This window comes from Crocodylus porosus, unplaced genomic scaffold (genome assembly GCF_001723895.1).
Source record: "Crocodylus porosus isolate Cpor-Errol unplaced genomic scaffold, CroPor_comp1, whole genome shotgun sequence".
NCBI lineage: Eukaryota > Metazoa > Chordata > Crocodylia > Crocodylidae > Crocodylus > Crocodylus porosus.
Genome location: NW_017728921.1, coordinates 8,117,389 through 8,141,720, shown reverse-complemented (window position 1 = coordinate 8,141,720; position 24,332 = coordinate 8,117,389). Strand labels below are relative to the sequence as shown.

The window sequence follows — 24,332 nt, the reverse complement described above, 5'->3', positions numbered from 1 at the left end:
GCGTTCGCGGGGCGGCGCGTGGCGTGCGGCGCGGTGCTGCTGGCCGAGCTGCTGGAGCGCGCCGCCTTCTACGGCGTCACGTCCAACCTGGTGCTGTTCCTTAATGGGGCGCCGTACGTCTGGGAGGGCGCGCAGGCCAGCCAGGCGCTGCTGCTCTTCATGGGCGTCACCTACCTGGTGTCGCCCTTCGGCGGCTGGCTGGCGGACGCGCTGCTCGGCAAGTTCGGCGCCATCCTGCTCAGCATGGCGCTCTACCTGCTGGGCATGCTGGCCTTCCCGGTCATGGCCTCCCCCCGCGGCCGCGTCGCCCTCTGCGGGGCCCTGCCGCTCGCCCCCGTGAGCAACTGCTCGCTCCAGCCCGGCCTCGCCACGGTGCCGCCCTGCGCCCCCGCCGCGCCCCCGCGCTACTGCGCCTCCGCCACCTTCGCCGGCCTCGTGCTCGTGGGGCTAGGCGTCGGCTCCGTCAAGGCCAACATCACCCCTTTCGGCGCCGACCAGGTCCGGGGGGCGCCCGCGGGGGGGTGGGGGGTCAGGGAGAGGGGAGTGGGTGGGGGGTGGGAAGGAATAGTGGTAGAGCAGGCCGGGAGCAGAAAGCAGAGCGGCAGAAAGGAGTGGCAAGCGGGTGGGGAGCGGAAAGTGGAGCTGGCAAAGAGTGGCGGAGCGGGCGGGGAGCAGAAAGAGCAAGAAGTAGAAATTGGGTGGGGAGCAGAAAGCGGAGCAGTGGGATGAGCAGGAAGGTGAGCTGGCGGAGCAGAAGGAAGAGTGGTAGAGCAGGCAGGGAGCAGAAGGCAGAGCGGCAGATGAGGCGAAAGGAGTGGAAGTTGGGTAGGGAGCAGAAAAAGGAGCAGCAGGGTGGGCGGGGAGTAGAGCTGGTGAAGAGCAGCAGAGTGGTCAAGGAGCGGGAAGGAGAGCTGACTGACCAGAAGGAAGAGTGGTAGAGCAGGCAGGGAACAGAAAGCAGGGTGGCAGAAAGGGTGAAGGGAGTGGGCTGGAGCTTGGGTCCTTGAAATTTTTTACTAACTGAAGTGATGGATTTGCCACACAATTTTTACAGCTTGCATAATGCCTTTGACTGTTGTGTATCCATTTCAGCCAGTGCTGTCCCAATGGAAAGCCAGAGAGGTGAAAGAGTTCCTACGATCATAGTGAATATATTTACAGGAGTTTTTCATGATGATTTTGTGTCCTGTCAAAATCTTAGTGAGATCATTCCTTGGACTGTTGCTTCCGAACAAAATGACTTCATGAAATGTTGATGAGCAGCGCAGTTCAATTTCACTTGGTGTAGTATATTGTACACTGGTAATATGGCCCTGTTAAACAGAGTTTATAACAGAATAGGAGTAGACAACCCCCCAGCACACATGTCAGAGCATAGCATGCAAAGATATTTTGCTTGGCACTCATGCCTTGGGGAAGGGGTTGGAGCTGCGCTGCCGCAACAAGGATTGGGCCCCTCATGCCCCCTTCCCAGCCCCCTGCTCTCCACCACTGGCACACCAACACCTTACAAATCAAGGTTGTGGGTATTTTTGGCACTGCTCAAAAAAGTTGCCAAGCCGTGGGAGTGTGCTACAGAAGGTGCTCTCTGCAAGTACAATTGCTCAGTTGGTTTACCTAACACACTAGTATCTCTGCCGCATGAATTGGGAACCTCCTGTATTAAGGTATTAAATGACTTATCTGTGTTAACAGATGTAGTTAGGTGCAGATTAGGGAACTGACTCTTTTCTAGCTCTGTGTTGATTCACTGGACCACTCAGTCCCAAGTGGTGGCTAGGAAAGGCTGTGGATGGATCTTTTGGAATTCTTGATAAGAGGGATTTACCACAGTGTTCTTGCCAAAATAACCTCTCTTTGATGTGGAGGTTCACTGTGTGTTATTTGGCTCTGCCCTTCATAAGCACTTAATATATTTACTGTGAGACTCCTTGGGACCTTTCTGGATGCAAGGTGATAAATAACCATAAAGCATTATTATTTACCCAGCATTGTACATACCTATGAGTGGGTTCTGTCTAAATGAATGTGAGCCCATCAAGTGAAGTAGTTGCAACATGACTTTATCTTGCAAGGTGTTTTTCAAAACTGAGTGTTTATCCCCCAAACACTTCTCGAACATAAATATCAAAGATAAGTAATGGCAGAAGCAGAGTAAGAAAGACCTATTCTCTATAGAAGTGTAGCCACTATAGTTGATTTATTGTATTTTTTTTAAAGGCATCTATCACTGGAGTTAAGTGAAAGCAATTTTTGGATAGTTTTGAAGGTATTTCACAATAATTTGCAGTGACTTATTAGTAGGGTGAACCAAAAAAAATCTCGTCTAGCTGTTAATAATAAGCAACTCTTCAGCCAAGATTTAAAAAAAAAAAAATTTCTTCTGGCTTATCAGTTGTCAAATATATTTCAACACGCTATTTACCTTTTCTTCAACTTAGAATTCTTAAGGTGGTTTTTTGGGTTTTTTTTAATCCCTACCTAGGAATTTACCATGTTGTAAGGTAGATGGATGCCTGTTACTTGGAACAAAACCTGCCCCTAATGCAATTAGACTGAAGTTGAGGGGAAGACACTGTGTGGTGTAAAGGTTTAGTATACAGATAAGAAAGTGGAGAAAACTGGAATATTTGGATCACCATAGATGTTGTACTTCTCATTAAGGTAAAAAGTTTTGTTACAGTAGATTGGCTTCAGCATTTTGTGAGCAACCTTTTTAGATCCAAGGCACCCCCTTGTAACTCTTCTGATTTTAGCGGCACCACAGTTGGGAAACTAATTTCATTTGCTTTTTGATTGCAGAAATATACTAGAGCAATTCTTCTGTTGCAAAGAACCTAAAAGACAGCAACAGGTCAGAATAGTTTTTGACACTCTTGCTTCCTATTTGAAAACTCTGGGTTTGTCTTATGAATCATATGTAGGTGCCGTGCCACAAAGGATCTCATGACGCTCCAGGCTGCCATCAGAATACATTTGTAATGCAATGGAACCTCTAAATTGTAAAACTAGCCAGAAGACACAAAGACAAAACTACACAAGACGGGGAGTCATACAAAATTGGATACTAAAACAATCTTGAAATTAATCTTAGAGTGACTCGTAAAACACATTGCTTAAAGTTAGGAGAAGGAAGGGCAATTGTTGGTGTTTTTGTGAGTCTAAATATTTAGACACTTTTACAAGGGTCTTCTTAGTAAAGAACAGTTCTGAATACTCTGTTCATTGCATATAAATAAAACTTGTTTTTCTAAACAGTGTGGGTTGATGCAGTACACTGACCTAAATTTAATCTGGATGCTTCTCAGAATAGTGTTTATAGGCATGTGACTGACCCAGGCACTTTCCAATTCCCCTTTTGAGTTGGTATTGCAGTTACTTCCTGTTCTGCTGTGTTGGCACTTTCTGCATTTGGGAAAGTTTCTAACTGTTTCTTGCTATTGCTAATGCTACTTCAGCCCATCAGTATTTGCTACATTAGGAGTAATAATAGCCTGAGGTAGGTTGTCTCCAGCTACCTCTGTTGTAGCCACTTAGACTTTCTTGGAGAATTTCTAATGAGGCTGGCAATAATTTTAGCCGCTACACTGATCTGTTTTGAACAAATTACTAGTCACAGTAGTTAAATCTTCTGGCAACTAGTCGTCTAATTTTACTAACACCAATACAGCTCAATGACTGTTACCAATAGTAGGAAAATGTTGTCACTGTTTGTGAAACATAGCTCTAGTGAAAACGTTTGTAATGCAGAAATTAAGTATGTGATGCTCTGTGTTAATAATCTTCATTAGCTAGTTAAATAGGTATGTAATTATAGTGAGGGTTCAGAGCTGGTGACCTGATTAGGCTTTCTGTAAAGGTTCTGTGAAATGATCTGTTTGTAAAGACTGTTTTATGAGACCAGTGAGCTCTCTGTTGTAGTGCGTGGAAAGTTGTGCACAAAATACCTCCTTGCCTCTCTTTTTTTCTGTAGCATAGGGACAAGGATAGGATTTAAAATATATATTCCTTGCTACCCTATGTAACTGGTCACTTTTTTTTTTGGTGCCCAGTGCTTTTACATGCATATCATTTGCAGTGTCTGTCAATCTGTGCCAGGAGCAGATGAACACTTGTAGCCTCAGTATCTAAAACAATAATTTTTCTGTTCTTTTTATGTAAGCTATAATGGAGAAGCAGAGCTGAATTTGTCATGATTCAGAAGAGAGTAAGTCTCCAGTGCATCTCAGTCCTTAGAAATGTCAGAGATTTGGAAATACTAGAGGTCAATAGCAAATGATTTCGGGGATCAGATTTCATGTGCTGCTTGCTAGGTACAAAATAAATCTTTATTTGTGCTAATATAAAATTCAAATTCTGCTCAGCAAGTTTTATCTATAGGTGGGTATATTTGAGAACTTGGTGTCGCTGTCTCTCGCTCAGCAGGCAATTTCATAATTCATTAAGGTAAAAGTAGAGGTGAGAGACAATGTTCTGGTTTGTTTCAGTCTAGCTATAGATTACAGAAAAATGAAGTATTGTTGTAGGATCACTGCTTGGAGATATCCTCAGCTACAGAAAAGTAGGAAACTATAGTGTTTAACAAAACAAAGCACCTAAAATCTAAGTTGTGGAGAATTCGGTAACGTCTGTGTGTGAAGTCTCGATTCTGCCCTTGCAGTTTTTTCAGTGTCAAAGGATCTGTTATTGTACTACCTCTGTTCATAATCTAAATGGATCTTAAGCTGTATGTCATTCCTTGGCCAATACTTGAATGACAGATTCTTAAGGAAAATGCTTGTGTTGTGAGGTCTTGATGTAGGTGATTGAGCAAGTGGTTGTCATAAAGAGCCCAAGTATGATTTTTAGGGACAGCTGGGCTGCTGAAATTGCTGTCTGTTAGATGAGACTTAGAATGGCCACCTATTTGCATATCTCCCCAGTGTGGTAGTTCAAGATCTGATAAACACTTTTTGTTTTACTTGCTCACCTCTGAACCGTTTTCATATTTCTCCAGCTGTGAATAAGATGCCTGATTGTTTGTCCAGTGATTCTATAAAAGTTACTCATGTGACTAGATTTAAATGAAGGAATACTTTGATGACTGGAGGCCTTCATGTAAAGTATTTTCTTCTGTAGAACACCTGGACAATTTTAACTCTATTCTTTTGGGAAAAAAATACCACTTTCAACACGGCCTTTTGAGTGAAGTGAAAATGTCCATGACAGATGAGTTAGAACAGTAGGGTTGTAATGGACATCAGGAGATCAGGTAGTCAAACCTTCCGCTCAAGGCAGGTTCATCTCTGTCTAAAGGCTATCTTGTGGAAGTTTTTTGAGAGCTGGTTAGACAAGGATGGCCATTTCACAGCCTCTCTGGGTAGCCCGCTCCAATGCTTAACCATTTTCACAGTCAGAAATTTCTTCTTAATATCTGAACTAATTTTTGCCTTTGCAGTTGTAGACTAATGCTCCTAGTCCTGTCCCCTGTGGCCAGAAAAAGTAGTATCTTTTGGGGTCTGGCAGCCTAATGCCTGTGAGCTGAATCTGGCCTGGGAAGTGATCTGGCCTGCAGAAGTGTGGGGTGAATCTGTGACATGCACCACCCCTTTAAAGGGGCTGCCCTCTCAAGCTGCCTGCACCAAGGTCCTGTGTCTCATGCCCCCTGCAGCTCTGCTCACTCTTGCTGCCAAATTACCTTGTTCTCCTTTGGCCTTGGTAAATGGCACTTGGTAACTGAAGGCTGCTTTCGGGGGGCATGGGAAACCAGCCTTTGGCAAAGGCAGAGAAGACTGAGGGACTCTGGAGAGGGTAGGCTTGTGAACAGTGGGCCACACAAGAGTTTGTCCGTGTTCTAAAAGGTTGCTTCTTCATCTTGGTTGGTAACCTCTCTTCAGGTATTTGAAGACTGTTGTCAAATCCCGCTTGCTTCTCTACTCCAGAATAAACTATCCTAGTTCTTTCTGCCTTTCCTCCTAAGTCATGTTTCCCAGGCTGCAGTTAATCATCCTTTTTGCTCTCTGCTGTACTTTTTCTAATTTTGTTCACGTCTTTCTTAAAGTGAGTGGCCCAAAAGTGGACACTACTCTAGGTAGGGTCTCATCAGTAGGGACCTACTAAAATCACAGTTGCAATTTTTGCAGAAACCATGGAAAAGATCCATTTTCACAGTTTTGCACAATTGTTGAAAGGGGGGGGGGGGAAAGCTTACTAAAAATAAATGCTGTCTCCCCAGTGGGAGCCAGCAGCTACTGTGAGCTGGCCTCACAGCCCACTGTAGTGGGGAGAGAAGCTGCCAGCATGAAGGGGAGCAGCCAAGATGGTGGCCACTCCCTCTGCTGCTGATTGGCTGAGAGGGCTGCCTTTCATGCGACCCTGTCCCTCTGCCAGTCAGTGGTGAGGGGAGGGGCAGCCGTCTCCCCCAATCAGTGGTGAGGGCTGGGGCCACCTGGGCCCCATAGTCAATCAGCAGTTGTGGGGAGAGGGGGCTGTTGCGGAAAGACAATAAAAATGGTGGCCAGTGCCACAATTGGTTCGTGAAATTCCTCTTTTCCTGCCTGGATTTGGGTAGGTCCCTGCTCATCCTTGATTGAATAGAGTCGGAAAGAGTCATATTAAAATAGTCAGGTAAACCAACTTAGTTGGAATAACCCATCCTTTTGTGACTTGAATTTCTTGGACATTTTACAGACAAAAACAGGTGGCAATTGAGAAACATTTGCATCTGAAAGCTTAAATGCTTGTACTGAAACTTGCTGCTGATCACTTATTGGATATAGTTATTGGTATACAATTATTTTTATCTGATAGGTACAAAAGCTTTTAATTGTATCCATTTCCACTGTCTGTTTCCTTCTCAAGTGTTCCTGGGAACATCAAGAAATAGCCAGGTTTGTGCCCCTTGTACACGAGCAGTTTACATCTGCAGTAGTCACTAGGATTTTTAAAACCTAATCAAATTCTTGGTGCTGGTGCCACGAGGTATGTGTTGCTGTGCGTAAATACAAGTGAAAGTAAAGTGAACGGTGGATTTTTTTTCTGCTTAAGTGAATTACTTTCCCTAGGAAGCTTCTGAAGTATTGTGCCAATAAAGGGAAAGGAAGAGTCTGCAGTATTGTGCCAGATGCTTGTCCTTGATAAAATTTGAATGCATTTCTATACTGCTTGAACTCTTAAAATATAGAACTCTGGAGCAATATTAGCCAAAGGGGTTAATTCAAATGAAGTAAGTAGGAAAACATTTTTACTTCATGCATTCATAGATTTTTTTTTTTTTTTTTTAATATTATAAACAGAAAATATCAGACCAGCATTCTTCATGCTGTGATTCACCTCCCATCTTAGCCAGAAGAAATGCATGTGTATATCTTCACGTATACAGTATGCCTGATTTCCTAACCAGCCAATGTTATAAAGGAAATTTAGAAACTGCCTTCTGAATTGTTCCATAGTTAACAACAAAAAATTCCCTAGTTTCTTCATCTGTTCTCATGTTTGCCATATTGAATTAAGTGCGAGATGGGGCCTGTGTGTGTTGAGGAGTCTGGCTTTTGAAGTACGCTTGCTTTCTTTTTCCTTTTAAACCTTGCTTTCATTTTCCTGTTTTCGAAGAGTGGGGTTAGCAGCTTGCAGGGTTGTCATGTAGTTGCCGGAAGGGCAATGGAACTGACGCATCACAGCGAGGAACTTGAACTTGAAATTGCAAAAGGAGATGGGAACTTGTCTACTATAAACTTCTTGACTTCTTTGCAATTTGGAAGGTTGTGCTTGTGGTGGCTGCATAACTTGCTAGCACTTTACTTGCATGTATGCCACTTTGATTTACAAAGAAAAGTTGATGTGAAGTGATGGTGAAGGCGTAACTGATGTTGATAAAGGGATCAGATGCAGGTGGTGACTGTAAGAAAGCTTGAGAGAGAGAAGCTGCTACTGGGTTTAGGCTTCAGCCTCTGGCTGTTAGCCTGCAGTTCATGTACTGAGATGCTTTACAGTCTTTCTAGGTACATATAACAGAAACGGGTGTCTAATAGTTTTTGTTCCATATTTGTATACTTTTCATTTATTACCATAAGAAATAGTTTCTTAGAGGGGAGTAATATGCACGTGTTTAATGGGACTGGAACGTGGAAGCTCAGCAAGGACTGGAAGCCAGATTTTTCATGGTCAGTTAGTTGGATGGGCCAGGACATTTCTACCATTTCTAACCTGATATATCAGTAACTTCTTTGAACTGATGTGTTGGCTCATGGTCTTGTTCAAACTGGCAAATTTTGTTCCTCTAATTCTCCATTAGTGTTAGTAAAGGTGGGTGCTGTGGTAGTTGTAGCCAGTCAAGCCAATGCTAAAAAAGCAGAGATCAGTCAATACCTCAGTTTCTATTCTTGCTTCTCTCTCACTGTAACAAGACATAGAAGTGAGATTGAGAGCATACAAGCATAGATTTGGTATTTGATCACAATAGGAATTGCAGGGTTCTGTCCCAAACTACTTTTTTTTTTTTTTTTAACCTACGGAGTCTGCATCCAATGTAAAAGTGTACATAGCTTGATGATTTATGCACTCTGTTTTGCCCTCTCTGGTCTGCTCTGCTAAATCTTAATTTTATATGGGAGACACCTTGGCTTTGAGCTAGCGATTATGTAGCTGAAAGTAACATGTAAATTGGAAAAGAGAGGCAATTGCAGGAAGTTTCCATTCTTCCCTAGTTCACAACAGCTTTGCCTGCCTCCTCTAACCACTACCTGGTTAAATGTTACAGGCAAGCTTGGCAAGTTATGTTATTCTTCTATGGGAAACTCCTAAGCTGCATAAACAAGGGAACTCCTTCCCTCCCCCCCCCCCTGACTTTTTTTTTACTGGTAGAACACATACAGTGCAAGCTTTCCCCCCTTTTTTTTTTTTTTAAGCTTGGTTTTTTAAGATATAGCTAGCTTTTTTGAAGGAAATCTAAGATGCACCTGAGAGAGCCTTTCAGTTTTCTGAGTACCCAGTATATGAGAAGAGAGAGCATTTGATTCTTAGTCACAAAATATCTAACTCGGCTAAACTGGTACATGACACTGAATCATTAGCCCCTTTTAGTAGATTCTGAGCTACAGGATACCATTTCTAAATGTTAGTAAAGAGCTATCAGGTGCTGTAGGCTTCTTTGCAGAGTTGTAGCCTCATTATCTAAAGAAAGGATTTGTTTGTTTGAATTTCGCATGTTTAGCTGCTTTGGTTTTCATCTTATTTATGTAGAACTGGTATTTACATTTTAAAAAGTTGTCTATAATGTTTTATACAGATTTGGGGATTGTATGAGAGATAAGTTAATGGTTGTGTTCGAGTGACACCGTAGCCATGATGGTCTAGAAAATACATGAGGGGCAAGGATTTTTGTGGCTAACCATCTGTTATTGAATTAACCTTATGCTTGGGATGGACATAGACAAGCTTTCAAAAGCAGCATATTCACCTTCAGTTCTAAGACCTTCTTCTAGACCTGAAGAAGTATAGTGCGTTTCAAAAGCTTGTCTATCACAGCCATACAGTTGGCCCAATAAAAGATATCACCTACAAAAATCCTTTTTTCTTACTTTCAGATAATGAATGATCATACAAATTAAAGGCTGGAAGGGATCTTGAGCCCAACCCCCCTGCTCTGGGCAGGAATACTGCTAAGATAGAATGATGCCAGCAAGGCGTCTGTCCGGTCTCCTCTTGAAGACTTCCAGGGTTGGGGACTGGACCACCTCCTTGGGAAGAATATTCCAGATTCTGGTCACCCTTACTCTAAATAAGTTCTTCCTTACATGCAACTTGAAAGCATCCTGTAACAGTTTATGGCCATTGTTCCTTGTCCTCCCCTGGGGCGCCCTAGAGAACAGTTTCTCTCCCAGTTCCTTATATTCACCCCTTACGTACTTCTAGATGGCCACGAGTCCCACTTCAGTCTTCCCTTCCACAGGCTTAATGGTCTCAGATCCCTTAATCTTTGCTCATAAGGTTTGTCCTCCAGGCCCTTAATCATTTTTGTGTGGCCCTTCTCTGGACCCTTTTAAGATTCTCCACATTGGTTGTTTTTTTTTTTCTTTCTTTGAAGTGTGGCGCCCAGACCTGGAACTGGACGGTGCCCAAACTTATGTTTGCAGCCCACCTGTGGAGATATTTAGCTAGAGCGATCAGGAGAAAAATAGTTTGTGTTCAATTTGATTTTATAGACAGATAAATCTGTTTTGTGTGCGTTTCTGTTGGGTTTTTGTATTAAACCCCCAGCAACCTTGAGTTGTTGTTGTTGTTGTTGTTTTTAATTTATTTATTTGTGTATTTAGGGGGTGTCTCTTCTATGTACGCTTTTAATGATAACACTTGCTATAGGATTAAAACTGTGATATGAAGCTTTTTGCTTCAGTTGCCATGTTGTGTAGTTGGCCCTTTTCAAGGATCCCCCTCCCCCCAAATATTTATAGGCCATTTTAGCAGAAAAGCTGTCTTAGTCTTTAGTTGTGACTTTTGAAGCCTACAAAATACAATACATGGAGTCAAAAACTGTGTAAAGCATATGTAGTAGAAAAAAATATGCTTGAAAAAAGAACCCAAACTCCCAAGCATGTGTGTTTAATACTTCAGTTAACTTATATGTGAACATTCAAGTTGGATGTTTAGCTTGACTGCTGCAGGGGCTGTGAGACTGTTGAACAGACCACTTCATTTTAGGATATTGTGTTTAGGAAAATAGCTATATCTAAGAGATGCTAATGTAGTGGGAGTAATATCTGACTCTGTGTCAGTCAGGTCTGATGCAGCTTTTCTGCCTAAATATTGAACTTCATGGAGTGTTAATAATTTGATTGGCACTTTTTGGATATCATGCTAAGTCCACAATACCTCAGTCATTTAGTTAGTCCATAAATTAGAACTAGGGTCTCTTATATATGATAGTTGATTGAACCCTACTTATTGAAATTCACTGTCATCAGAAATCTAATGACTTTTTTTTTTTTTCCACTTTATTATAGGTCAAGGATCGGGGTCCAGAAGCCACAAGAAGATTTTTTAATTGGTTTTATTGGAGTATTAATTTAGGAGCCATTCTCTCCCTGGGAGGCATTGCATATATTCAGCAGAATGTGAGCTTTGTTATTGGATATATCATCCCCACGGTTTGCATTGGAATTTCATTCATGGTGTTTCTATGTGGTCAGAGTTTCTTCATCACAAAGCCACCTGATGGAAGTGCCTTCACAGACATGTTTAAGATTCTCACGTATTCTTGTTGTTCACGAAAGAGACTCAGAGAGCAACCACCTAATAGGTTTGTAAAGAACTCTTCAGTAGAGGCTTAATTGACTTGGGTGAAATTTCAGGATCTCAAACTGGTATGGTTTAATTTTATGGCTGGCTGGTAGCCAGCAGTTGCATATTTTAATGTTCCCTGTGCAATTTCAGAATCCTATTTTCACTTGGAACTTAAGAGTATATATTATTATAACAAATACCTTCTTGCCATCTAGTCTCTGGCAGGAAAATCAGGCTTGCTCTTTTTTGGCTCCTTCAAAAAGTTGTCTACTTTCCTTTTAAGCCTTTTTTTAACCCACATCTCGGATTCTGCACTGCATTTCTTCACAGAGCACTAATTCCTTCTTATTTCTGCTTTGCTTTGTCACTGGGTGCTTCTTAATTTCTAAAACCATTTTGATCTTCCTTTAGTGAAACGGCAGACTTCATTGGTTAGTTGAGCTGTGTAAATACTCTTTCTGGCAAGTCTGTTCGACATGCAAAGAAATAAGTGTGGAATAGAAGTTTAAGTTAGCCACTGTAGGATGACAAAAGATTTTGAGTCCTGTACACAATGTACAGTTTGATATGCCTGGCTGGTAAAAGTGCTTAAATCTTTTAAAATAAGCTAACTTTTCATTGAATGTATAAATCAAGTATATTCTCAGTATTGTAGTTCTCTCTCCTGCCCTGGATGTAAGCAACCATTAGAACATACAATATGCTTAATAAATTTTCATTATGACCATATTCATTTGTCCTTTCAACTCCTGATGATCCACTGGTGACCAGACTGTTTTGCCTTCTGTATTTAGAAGTCATTTTGCCTGGTTTGAAGTCAAGGAGGTTTTTTGTATGGAAAAAAAAAAAAACAACCCAAGGCTATTAGTGAGTTTTTTTTCATTAACTCCTCTTTATTTTCACTAGCGAAAACCAGGGAGTGCTTCAGCAACCTCGTAAACAGAGTCTGTTTGAGATGGCAAAGATGTCTCGGGGAGGGCCATTCAGGGAAGATAAAGTAGAAGACGTGAAAGCCCTTGTCAAGATTATCCCTGTCTTTTTGGCTCTGATACCTTACTGGACAGTATATTTTCAGGTTAGTCACCCTGATGAGTTAAGTTTTTTCATTTTATGCAGCTAAGCAATGTACTTCCAAACATAATAGCCATAACTTTATATTGTATAACTCTACACTACAATTGGAAGCTCTGCAGGCTCTGTCATTATATCACAGTTCTGAGCCTTGATTGTAAATATTTATTCTTCTCTGAAAATTGCCTTGTATAACACCAACCTTGAAGGAATACTTTAAAAAGCTTTTCGGGGAAAATGTTCCCTAAGCTTTTGTTACATCATCAAAATAGTTCAGCGATTTCAGTAACAATGTAATTCCAAAAGGTGGGAAGAAGTCTTGCATAATTTAGATAAACTGTATTTCATAATTTACTTAATAAAAATATGCTTGTTAATTTCAGTTCCTTTCCTTTCCTTTCCCCTGCCTGAGAGTAGTTGTCAGAGATGATGTTAGCAACCTCATGCTGGCAAAAATAAAGGAGTCAGTGCTGAGTAACGATGATGATTTCTGACTAACTGTTTTGCTAAGCAGTACTGTGAGCTAGCTTGTGCCTTCTTCAGTCAGCGTGTCCGGAAATCTAAATGTAAATTACTGTGTAGCTTCTTTCGCTCCTCAACTGAAAAGTATTTTAAGAAAACATGATTCTTAGGAATATTTTCAGGTATTTTATGTTAACAAGCATCTTAAATTGTAAGAACCTTCAGTATTGTATCTTCTCTTGAAATGCACTCAAGTCTTGCTAATGAAACAAGGTAGGCCAATGTAATTTAAACCCTTTCCTTTTCTGGTTCTGCTACAGTAGTTGGATGCTGCAGTCTTTAGGTTGTGTACATCACAGATAATTTAGTCCTTTAAAATTAGAGGTGCCCCAATACATTGGCACCGATATGAGAAAAATTGAGAATATTGGTAATTGGCTATTTTTGGCTCATGTGGCTGATAATGTGTCCGATAAATGCCCCATGCATGCATGCAGCCACAGTTCAACACGCAGGCGGCCAGGAGTGCTGCTTGGCAGCGTGGAGAGCAACTGAATCCAGCTGGTAAGTCTGTTGGGGAAAGGAAGGGGCATGGGGGGCAGATCAAGGCCCCCGCACATCCCTGGAGGGCACGGGGGATGCGTGCCCCTAGATCTGCCCGTCGGCTGAGGCGTTGCTGGGCTCTTTGCAGCAAAGGGCTGGGCTGGGCTGTGCTCAGGACAGGCAGTGGTGGCACAGGGTTGTGGGGAACTGCAGCTATGTCAAAATTTGCTGTAGTCTTCGTTCCCGGTGCCACTGCCACCTGCCCTGAGCACAGCCCAGTCCTGCCCCATACCAGGACTAGCCCAGTGCTGCCCGTGGCCACAGCCTGCAGCAGCAGTCTGCTGTGCCCTGTGCGCAGATCCAAGGACGTGCCCCCCCCCCCCCGTGCCCTCCTGGGGTGCATGCAGCCATGAAAGCTGCCCTGTGTCCCCCAGATGAGCTGCTTGCAGCTCTGTCCTGTGCCCTTGCTGTGCAGCACACATACCCCAGCTCCACTCTGTCCCTCCTTGTGGGGATTCCCCCCCTTCCATTCCCCCACAACAGATTTACCAGCTGGTTGCTGCTTTCCATGCTGCAGGGCTGCGCACTAGAATCAGATCAGCATTGGCCAATATGGCCATTAAAAAATTAGCCGTCGCTATCAGCCCAAAAGCTCTCTATCCGTGCACCTGTATTTAAAGTTTCTGTATAAAGTCATGGGATTTTGTGGGGGAGGGTTGGGGTTTTTTTTTTTAAGATGCTCTGTGTGTGTGGCAGGGTGAGGGGAGAGAGTGAGAATTTTAGATGTAGTTCTTCTTGGCTGAAACATTAAGAATATTTTCACTTTAGTGTGCGACTTGTCCAGGTAACTCTGGCCACTCATTTCGTTGTGTTAGATGCAGACTACATATGTGTTGCAAAGTCTTCATCTGAAGATTCCTGAAATTTCAAATGATACCAAACCCAGTCATACGGTAAGTACGGCAAAATGCATTTTAATTTCATTTGTTTGGCTGACATGCAAATCTGGGCTTCGGACAAGTTCTTCTAAATCAAGATAATGATTTGATGTGTGGTGACATGGATGCTAATTGCTTATTTTAGAGTTCATGGGTGTTTGTCTTCCTTCAACTTCAACATTAAAATAGTTGTAGCTACCTGGAGTTGACTAACAAAACCATGTTTAACATAATTTTACCCATACTTGTTTATTCAGACTTGTTTCAAAATTAAACTTTAGGGAGTACTGGAATGATTTCTTCAGTAAATGTTCTTCGGGGGCCTGTACAGAGTGACACAATGTAGCACTCCCTTTAAAACAGCTACAGTTTATTTTTGTATAAGAATACAAAAAAAAAAAAAAAAAAAAAGTTTGCACCTGCCCCTGTCCTGGTAGCTCTAGATACTGTTTTCAGTATACTAGCAAGTGCTCTGTGTGTATGTAATATATGTGTGTGAAGTGAGCAAAAAGCTTGATGGTCAGAGTTTGCAAATCATTTCCAAACCTATATATATAATGATTTGCAAGCTCTGACCATCAAACTTTGCTCACTTCTTTATAGTACTTTGAACATAGAGCATTTGTTTCAGAATCAGAATTACTTTAAATAAACAAAGAAAAGCATTATCGGCTTTAAAATGCCATTTATGACATATGACCATTTTCCTAAATTTAAGCTGTCTTTATACAACTCAGCTGTAATGTATACTTTAAACTGTGCAGAATTTGAGGCAAGGATGGTAGAACAATAATCCTAGTGTTTTTCTTTATACTTCTAAACAGCATATAAGAGAATTTGAGCTCTCATCTGCAGTGCATCAATTATAGCCATTCCTGCTTCGTTTTGAAATCTTCAGCAGTTCTGTGCACATTTTTTTAAACAAGCTCAAGTAAGTTTATGTGCTTCTGTCACTTCCCATTGTATTTGGGTTATCTGAAGGACATTAGCACAGAACGCCACATTATAAATTCAGTCTCTCTTTTAAAAGATACCATAATTATTCCTATCCATGAAAATGTAGGTGATTTGAGGTAGTTGAAGAAGAGCAGTAATATAAGATTTGGGACATAGCTTCATGGCTCATCAGATGTTCATTTTTCTTTGACTATGCTGTATGTGTGTCTGTGCTAAAATTAATGAGATAAAAGCTGTGCATATTTCCTCTTGATATAGAAACAGTGTATTAAGGTAGAGTATGTGCATGCCCTTCAATTTGCAGACACCTGATAAGAGGAGAAAATGAAAAAGGCATGTATTAGAAAAATAGTGATTGCATTGCGTGACATACCAGAGTGTTAGGGGTACTTGTTCCTCTGTTCAGCCTTATCAAATACAGTAATGCTGTAAAACTTCCTAAATTCTTGATTCTAATTATTTTCAAAATTGGTCCTTGTTTCTTTTATGTGCTGCTGGTTAATGTTAAGATATAGTAAGTCAGCTACTTCCATGTAGCTGACTTTCACCTGCATCTATTTTGGGGAAAATTTTACAGCTCCTGAAGTTCTGTTGAATCTCCCCAAGTAAACAAACAGATCTATTCATCCAAATTTTAAAGCTGGATGCTTTTCCCAAAAGGATTTCAAGGTTATTAACCATAGTCTTGTGACTCTGACCTACATCAAAATATTTAGTAGTTTCAACAATTAATTGTTTTGAATCCACAGTCTTGAAATATTTGGAGAACATGGGCAAATGTGTTAACTACTTGAATTAACTTCTTTTCATGGTCAACTTCCTGTGATTTTCAAAGCAGCTGATTGTGAACAAGGAAAGAGTGATTGGTGTCAGGCAAGAAGGCAGTGGTATTTTAATAATTGCCTACTAGACTTCCTGTGGACATGATTATGGGGTCTGTGGCAGCACACCTTTGGGTGCCTGCCACTTTATGGCTGGAGCAGGCAACCAGCAGGTGCCTGATTAAGGTGGCCATTTTAAAACTAAGGTCAGCCAGATAGAGCTAGCAGAGTGTTACTTGCAGCTGACAGAGAGATCACCCAGCTGAGGCTCACAACATCCTGGAGGTAAGGGCGGGAGCTATGGGGGATGGTTTGGAGGCTCCTGGTCCTGGGCACGACCTAAAACTGGACCCTGCCAGGGATGGGTGGCCTGGTGGGGCTCCTGATGGCATGGGAGCCCCTAGCAAATGCCAGACCAGTTGCCACCCTGGTGAAAGGTAGGTCAGGGTGCCTTAACAGCCCCTAGCCCCCATCTTGGCTGGGTTACATCTAGCAGGTGGGGCCAGGCACTGCTGAGGCTACCTGAGCACACAGGGGATTGTGACCCCGGAGGCCCCAGGAAGGGACAAAAGTGTAGCCCCAGAGAGGGGGCAGTAGCATGGCCCCAGGGAGAAGACAGGTGTATAGCCCTAGGGAAGAGGACAGAGTTGTGTAGGCCTGAAGGTCTGTGCGCGTGGGGCCAGATGGAGTAGGACTGAACTGGGGAGTAGGCCTGAAGGACAGTCCCAGGCAGAGCCAACGAGGGCAAATTAGCCTGTGCGGGGCCCCATCCCAATCCCGCATGCTCTGAATGTGAAGAAGCTTCTGCTGCCTTTGGCGGTGGCACTTGGGGATTAGCGAATGGCCAGATGCGAAGCCAGTGGCAGTGGTGCAGTCACCATGGCCACTCTGCCTGGCTCTGCGTGGGACCGAGGCCGTCACCGCAATTGTCCCCCCCCCCACCCCACCCAGACAGCTGTGGTCCCAGGGGCATGTTGAGTAGGGCCAAACTGGGAGTAAACCTGAAGGACGGCACAAGGGCCAGACCCATGAGTACTTGCTTATGAGAAGACCCCAGGACGGGATATGGTGCAGAGCCCATAAAGTGGGTATAGTAGGAACTCCATGTTGGGATAGAGGCCAGAGTATGTCTGTGGATGCCTTGGGCCATAGTTTGGGCCAGAGGCTGAGTGGGAGGAGGGAAGGTGGGGCTCAGCCAGAGAGTTGGGGGCAAGTCCTGACACCGGTAAGCCCTCCACTGCTAGGAGGCTGAGTGTGGGTTGAAAGTCAGACTTAAGGTTGAGCATAATGACCTGCTGTTCCAGGGAGGGAGTGAGAATCCCTATGAGACCCTGGAGCACCAGTCGAGGTGTCGGTTATGAACATCATGTAGAAGCCATCTGCGAGGCATGGGCCACCATATAGGTGAGGTTCAGAGCAGTGGATAGCGCCACCTGGCATCAGGGCCTGTAATGGGTAGTCTCCCGCATTTACCACCAGTAAAACATCACAGCAAAGTCATGGTGGGCGAGACTGGGCGGACTGCCCCATAGAGGCAGGTGGGTGGGCTGACTGGAGATATGGCCCCAAGCATGCCACCTGTCACAGGGTTGTTAAAAAGCTAATGTCCAGTCTGTGCTAATACTCATTGTTGCTGTCAACAGTGGGAGATTTTGAAGGAGTCTAGGTGTAGATAAGATTTCATGTTGAGAGAACAGCAAAGTTTTTATTACTTAGCTTGATAGGAGTCAGTCTTCTGGGAGGCATGTCACAAATTAGCCCCACATCATCTCCAAGTGCCACTCTGATCCCCTTCTCTGCTGCGTGCCCCGCACAGAAGCTGCCTGTGCCACAGGTTGGCTACCCTTGACCTAGCTTATTAAAGAAGAGGTAAGTTTTATGCTTGCCTATTCTAATTCTAACTTTGTACAAGTCAAAGTCAAGTGATTATTGGCTATTACATATAGGATTGTAGGATACGAACTACCATGCTGGAAGTTCAGTTAAAGCTTATTGTCTGTTTCATTGCATTTTATATTATGAAATGTGAGCTGATTTGCACTAAGTGGTCAATGTGGTTTTTTTTTTTTTTTTTGGTTTTTGGTTTTTTTTGTGTGTGTGTTGTTTATGGGGTTGTTGGTTTGTTTGTTTTTTTTTAACTTGAACATTCTGGAGACCTATGGCAGCCCTGATTTTCCTGTTTAAACTCTAGAAAACGTCCATCTCTTGGTAACTTTAAGTATTTTCACACGCTCATTAGCCAACTTGGGATAGAGACTTGACATTTAAAGATTGGCTCTGCATTTGAAGCACTCAGAAATTGAAGTGTGTTTCATTCTGATGATTTGATTTTTTTAAACCCACATTTAGTTCTGTGAATCTTATTTATCTTCTGCATACAGCCTCTTCCAAAGCCTGACTGACTTGGGCAGATATGGGAGGAGGTAATTCTAAATATGGAATTTTTAATATCCTGGGTTTAAAATTGTATGGCTTTGGGGTGAGTTCTAGACTTGAACGCAGTTGCTGGCAAAGTTAGATGCTTTTTATGTGAACATTATCTTGAAGAATCTTCCTTTGACCAAAATATTGGCTGGAGAACTATATTTTGAACATATTTTAAATTCAGTCAGCGGCTGTTGGCTTTTGTAGTTTGAGTAACATTCAGAGCAAAATCACTGCCGTTTGGTAGGCTGAATATTCCAAATGCTGTATTTTTTAAGTTGTGTAATATACTTGTAGCGTTTCATTGAATATTTTTGCCATTTTTTGCCATAAACAGATTCTGAATATTCTAAAGATCAGAGAATTTACCATTCATATGGACTCCGAGTCTGAGCTGCTCAGTCTTGCAAATTGGAAAGGATACAGGCATTCCACAATACACTGTGTTCATTTGACAGCTGTAATTTAATTTTAATTCTATTTTGCATTGCATAAAATAATTTCTACTATTCTATGATGCATTTATGAAAAGTTATCATCTTAATAATTGATCTATAGCACCTGGTTCTTAACTATTTCTTATGATTGGGGTAGGAACAATGAGCAACGCTGTCAGACTCGAGTACATCATTTTATTTTGGAAGCAAAATAAACAAGCAGGAAATATCTGATTGCCTTCAATCAGTTTTTTAGCATACATGTCATTAATATTGGCTTTGATTGCTGTTCAAAACGCATCTTGGTATATATTAATTAAAATAATGTCTAAGCTTTTGTTTACCAGATTTGAGTGGCACAATCGATCATTCCACAGACAGGTGTTCTGTGACTAATAGAACTTAATGGCAGAAAAGCTCCCACAGGATAATGATTTTCCATTCCTCAAATTACAGGATGTAAACAGAGCAAATACTAGATGATCCTAATGCCCTTCTCAGCCAAAAGGAGGCAGTGTTCAGTCTGATTTTTTTTTTCTTTTTTCTTTTTTTTTTTGCCATCTGCTATTGCACTTATTTTCATTGGTGACAGTTCAAAACAAAGCCTGTATCAGTAGCTCCAGAGTTTTACCAGCCTATGCGCTTGTACTGTATTCAACTGCACATTTTTGCAGTTTTCCTGTATATTCTCCTGTCAACCTCAGTACTAACCTTCTAATTTCCTTTTGGTTATGAGAAACATTGGAGGGTCTTTTGGGTAATACATTGCCGATGAGTAGGGACTTACTGAATTTGCAATTTTGCTGATTCTGCAAAATCTGGCATTGCCTGCAAAATCCAAGCAATGCCCATGAAATCTTCAGATGGGGGGGGAAAATATCTTATGGCAAAACTTATGAAAAATGATGGCGTTTCAAAAGGAGCCAGCAGTACTCGCACTGGCAGCCCATCTGAGCAGAAAAGAGGGATGGAGGACTGCTTCCTCAAAGGGTTGCCAAGAAGCTGGTTGCCAGGGGCAAGGCCTCATGACAGGCAGCCCTTGCAGCCAGTCAGAGGCATGGTGGGGAGGGGGCTGCTGCACCCTGCCTGTGAAATGCCTGCTGGGCCCTGTGTTCTGCCTGTGAAATCAGCAGACAGCTGCTGCGAATTAGGTCCCTATTTAGGCTACACGAGGCTTCGGTCACCAATTTGATTCGGAGGAGATTTGGCCCAGTTTTGTCAGCCAGATCTTCGACTCTGCCACCATGGCAGAGAATGGGTCGGGAATGGGGCTGGACAGGGTAGCCATGGGGGCTTGTCTCCCCGGGTGAGCCGAATAGTCGCCAAATCTCTGATTCTGATTCAGCCCAAATTGAATTGCTGTCCTCCGAATCATCTGAATCCGAATTGATTACTTCCCTATTTGCAGGGGCCTAGTCCCTATCCTGTGAGTCCAAGTGTTGAGAACCAGTGGCCCAAATAGAAGTACTTTAAAATTCAGAGTCCATTTTGGAAGTGGTTGCCATTCACGGGGTTAAACTGTACATTCGTACTATAGTTTGATGCTGAATATACAGATTTTTCAGGATAAAGCCTTTACTGTTTTAGATTTTTCCATTAGTGCCTGTTGGCTACAAAGTTGCGCATTCTGGGTTTCTTAAACTACATCCTTACTAGGGCACGGGTGAATAAATCAGCTGATTCTTTACAGATACACTGACACAAGTTCAGCTGGGAGACTTGCTCCATTTGGTAACACTCCTACTATGCCAACTGTGAGAGTGCACTGCACTGTCACTTTTAAAGCAGATCTCCACTGATTTCTGGAAAAAGTGTTTTTGGAGGATGATTTTTTTTTGTTTGTTTACTGTCACACTTCTTTGCTTAAACACCCTCTTTCCTCACACTTCTATTGTTGGGATTATTAGGTTTGACAGAAGGTACTGATGTAGAAGACAGCTTGCCTTCTTATAATATCAACTCTGAACATTTAACATTAAAAGAAAATGTTTACGTAGGCCTCTTTGGCAGTGGAACGTCTGCCAAGCTCGGCACAAATGGGGATGCTTCCCCTGAGAAGGAAAATGCAGTGCTACCTCAGCTACTAGAGGGAACCCCCATTTTTATTCTTAAACCAGTAGGAATTTAAAGTATCAAGACAAAGTAAAACCTGAAAAGTTGAGCCAAGAAAAATGTATTAAACCTGATTATTGAGAAAAGATTGAAATAACCTCTGGCCACGAAATGTAGTGCATGCTTCAGTTTCTTTTGGGACTTTTAGTATTTCCTGAAAGAATAGTTTGTTTTTGCTAACCTAATCTGTCTGCTGTTTTCAGTTTCCAGCTGCCTGGTTGACTATGTTTGATGCAGTGCTCATTCTGATTCTAATACCCTTGAAGGATAAATTGGTAGACCCTGTTCTGAAGAGGCATGGTTTACTCCCATCATCCTTAAAGAGGATTGCAGTTGGAATGTTCTTTGTGATGTGTTCGGCATTTGCAGCTGGTAAGGAAGCAATTTAGGCATATGTTTGTCCAACTGCTTCTGCTGTGAGTACCTACTGTGGCATCCAGGATCTTGATGTAACAAGGTCTTGCATGTAGAATTGCCATCCTTTATTGTTGCTTATCGTAAGGTGTACACAGCTACTTCCATTTCAATGCTACTTGTGCCTGAAACTCTTTTACATGGTGGCAGTTTAAGTAATGACTTCCAGGACAGAAGATGCTTATTCTCCAATAAGTGACTATTAATGTTCAAATTGAGCATGCTGTAGTAACAAAAGAGTTGCTTGTATAATCTCTGATACTGCCTCTGTGAAGGCCTTAGTCTGTACTATTTTACTGCTGGAAGAAAGCATTCCATCTGAGTTTGAAGCTTCAAATCAATAAAATAAATATGAAATCTGCTATAGTCTTAAGTATTATGGAACCATAAAGAAATATCACCTGACCTTAATACTAAATTAAAGTAAAAATTTAAGCATAGGCACACTAGGATGCCTACATCAAATTAGTATTTGTCTATGTCCATCAGATTTCAAAATATTGAATATACTGAAATGCTGTTTAAAACGGTTTGCCTTCAGTTGAAGTAATAAAGTTGGCTTATTGCTGAGCAAGACTTTTCTCCTACTTTGGCTTCCCCCCACCCCCGCCTTAATGTTCCCTAATGTTTGGGACTTATTGTAGTGTAAAATAGCTTAGCTGTAGCATGAAGGGAAAAAGATGGCATCTCTGTTAAAATCATAAATCATCTGCTTTTGAGAATGATTTAAAGTTGTTAAGCACTGCTGATGTGGAACTGAACATCTCTGAGCAATGCTTCATAGAACCTATAGCCTTCACCTAGTATCAGTGCAATGAGCATATTGATAAAGCATTATAGCGTTAAATAAATTAATCTTAGCACTTGTAATCTCCTATATTTTAGAAAGGGGGACACTTTATAGGGCTATTAAGGCTTCTCTCAATGAGAGAAGTAATTACCTTATTAGGCCAAGGTCATTTTTATATGCGGGCAAGTAAAGTTCTGTCTGCAAAGTCATTTAAACTTAAATGACTCAAAATACAGATTATTTCTTTTATTGTAAATGTTCCCCTCTGCCAGTAGGGGGCAACAGTGACAAAAATGTTGCTCCTCGGTCTCAGGAATAGAACTTGTCAGAATGTTTAACCGATTTCAAAATGCTTTTCTTTCTTTACTATTTGGTCCATATACTGTTTTAGAACTAATACTTGTGTTGCAGAATGGTCCGAGGTAGCAAAAACTGAACTTTTTCAAATGACCTTTGGTACTCATTTCTGTCCCAGGTGTTTGGTAATCCATAAATCCTGCCATTCTTTTTTTTTTTTTCCCCCCCAGCAGAAGTTCAGTTTCAGTTCTGGAGCTGAAATAATAATGACATGTATTATCATAGAGGGAGAAAGTTCCCAACTGGCCTGAATGAGTGATGATGGTTTTTATCATTTTATCTTATAAAAACTAATTCGATTCCTAAACTGGGTCATAGCCACCCAAGCACCTATTAATGACAAATCTTGATGAAAATATGGAACAGTACGAAGACACTGATAACTTAAATTTTCTGCCCTAGAAGTAACTTAATGATTTGTTTGCTTTATTTCCATTTTGGCATGCTTGTCTGACTTGCAGTAGTTTAATACTGTTTAGGTTGCTCGTTATATCGTTTAGATTATTTTAAATATCTTATAAATTGGGTGAGAATACAACCTATTAGATTTAATGAACATCTGCCATGCTTCATGCATTTTTATCGTAAATTCTGAGCAGCAGTATTTAAGGTTATTCAACTGGAAAATCAACTTCATTTATAAGTTTTAAACAATTACAGCAAGAACTTAATCTTTAGCGTTTTAATAGTTACAAAAATCTTAAACTTGAAAGCTTATACTTTCAAAAATGGCCTAGCAAAGAATGATAGGCACTGGCTTATAAAATATTCAGACAAATTTAAGCAAAGGTAGTCTGAATCAGAAGCTTCAGAAATAGGAGTACCTTCTTGGTGGCTTATTATCTGCTAAAGTTGCTTATAGCTTGAAGAATATAGCATAGTTGTACCATATGTCTTTGAAGCAAAGTCATTTCACACTATTGTATATATGAGAATGAAATTTCAACCAAGGCCTTAAATGATTATGCAGCATAGTGTTTAAAAACATTCTGAAACTTAAGTGCTAAATTATGAGCTCTTGAATGTCTATTGCTATATTTAAAAAAAAAAAAAAAAATGTTTTAAGTACATTACATTTTTGCAGCTAAGTATCTAGCATGATGCACTGAAACATCCTTGGATAGTTGGTGAAAGATACCTAAAATTACAATAGGCAAATGTGCAGCTAAAAAAACATATGCGGGATATCTTGAAGAGATGATATTTTTGGCAATAGTGATACTGAGATCACAACAGTTCCTACCCTGGAAATCAAAACATTGTGTGTTTGTATGCTTTTTGAAAGCGGCAACATCTTAAAATATGTTCAAAGGGGCAGTTAGCTGCAAGAGTGCTGGAGGAGTTTCAGGAGTAATACAGTATGTTGATTTTTCTGCCCTTTAAGTGATTTTTCTTTCCTGGAATTGAACTACCAAGAACGAATAAACTTGTGTGATAGTACAGGAGTTGTAGAAATCAGAGGTCCGGAACTGCAACAATCAGTTCTGTCACCACATCCCCACAGCCAAATTTCTGGACTGGTGGAGAGCCCCGCGGGCCGGCTGACATGGCCCCATTGGTCAGATCATCATATCAGCGCACAGTCACCCTGCACCAGATCTGGTACGCGAGTTTGGCTGATGCATGGAATCATGCTACAGTTTCTGGTGTGTGGACTTATATCAGCATTTAGGATTGTATCCACAAACTGACCCTATGTGTTAAACTTATGCTGGATCAGGCCTGCAGACATGTGCCACCCTGCCCC

At 41.7% G+C, this 24,332-nt stretch overlaps 1 protein-coding gene across 1 annotated transcript in view; it reads left to right on the top strand.

The window, feature by feature from the left end:
• Positions 1-3: 3 nt before the first annotated feature.
• SLC15A4 (solute carrier family 15 member 4) overlaps positions 4-24,332 on the top strand; it is a gene marked incomplete at its 5' end in the record, with an annotated part of 41,434 nt that continues 17,105 nt past the window's right edge. Inside the window, 5 exons of the mRNA XM_019539387.1 lie at positions 4-498; positions 10,980-11,275; positions 12,166-12,334; positions 14,211-14,288; positions 21,228-21,396. Of these exons, the coding sequence (XP_019394932.1) occupies positions 4-498; positions 10,980-11,275; positions 12,166-12,334; positions 14,211-14,288; positions 21,228-21,396 (1,207 nt within the window). The remainder of the gene's footprint in view (positions 499-10,979; positions 11,276-12,165; positions 12,335-14,210; positions 14,289-21,227; positions 21,397-24,332) is intronic.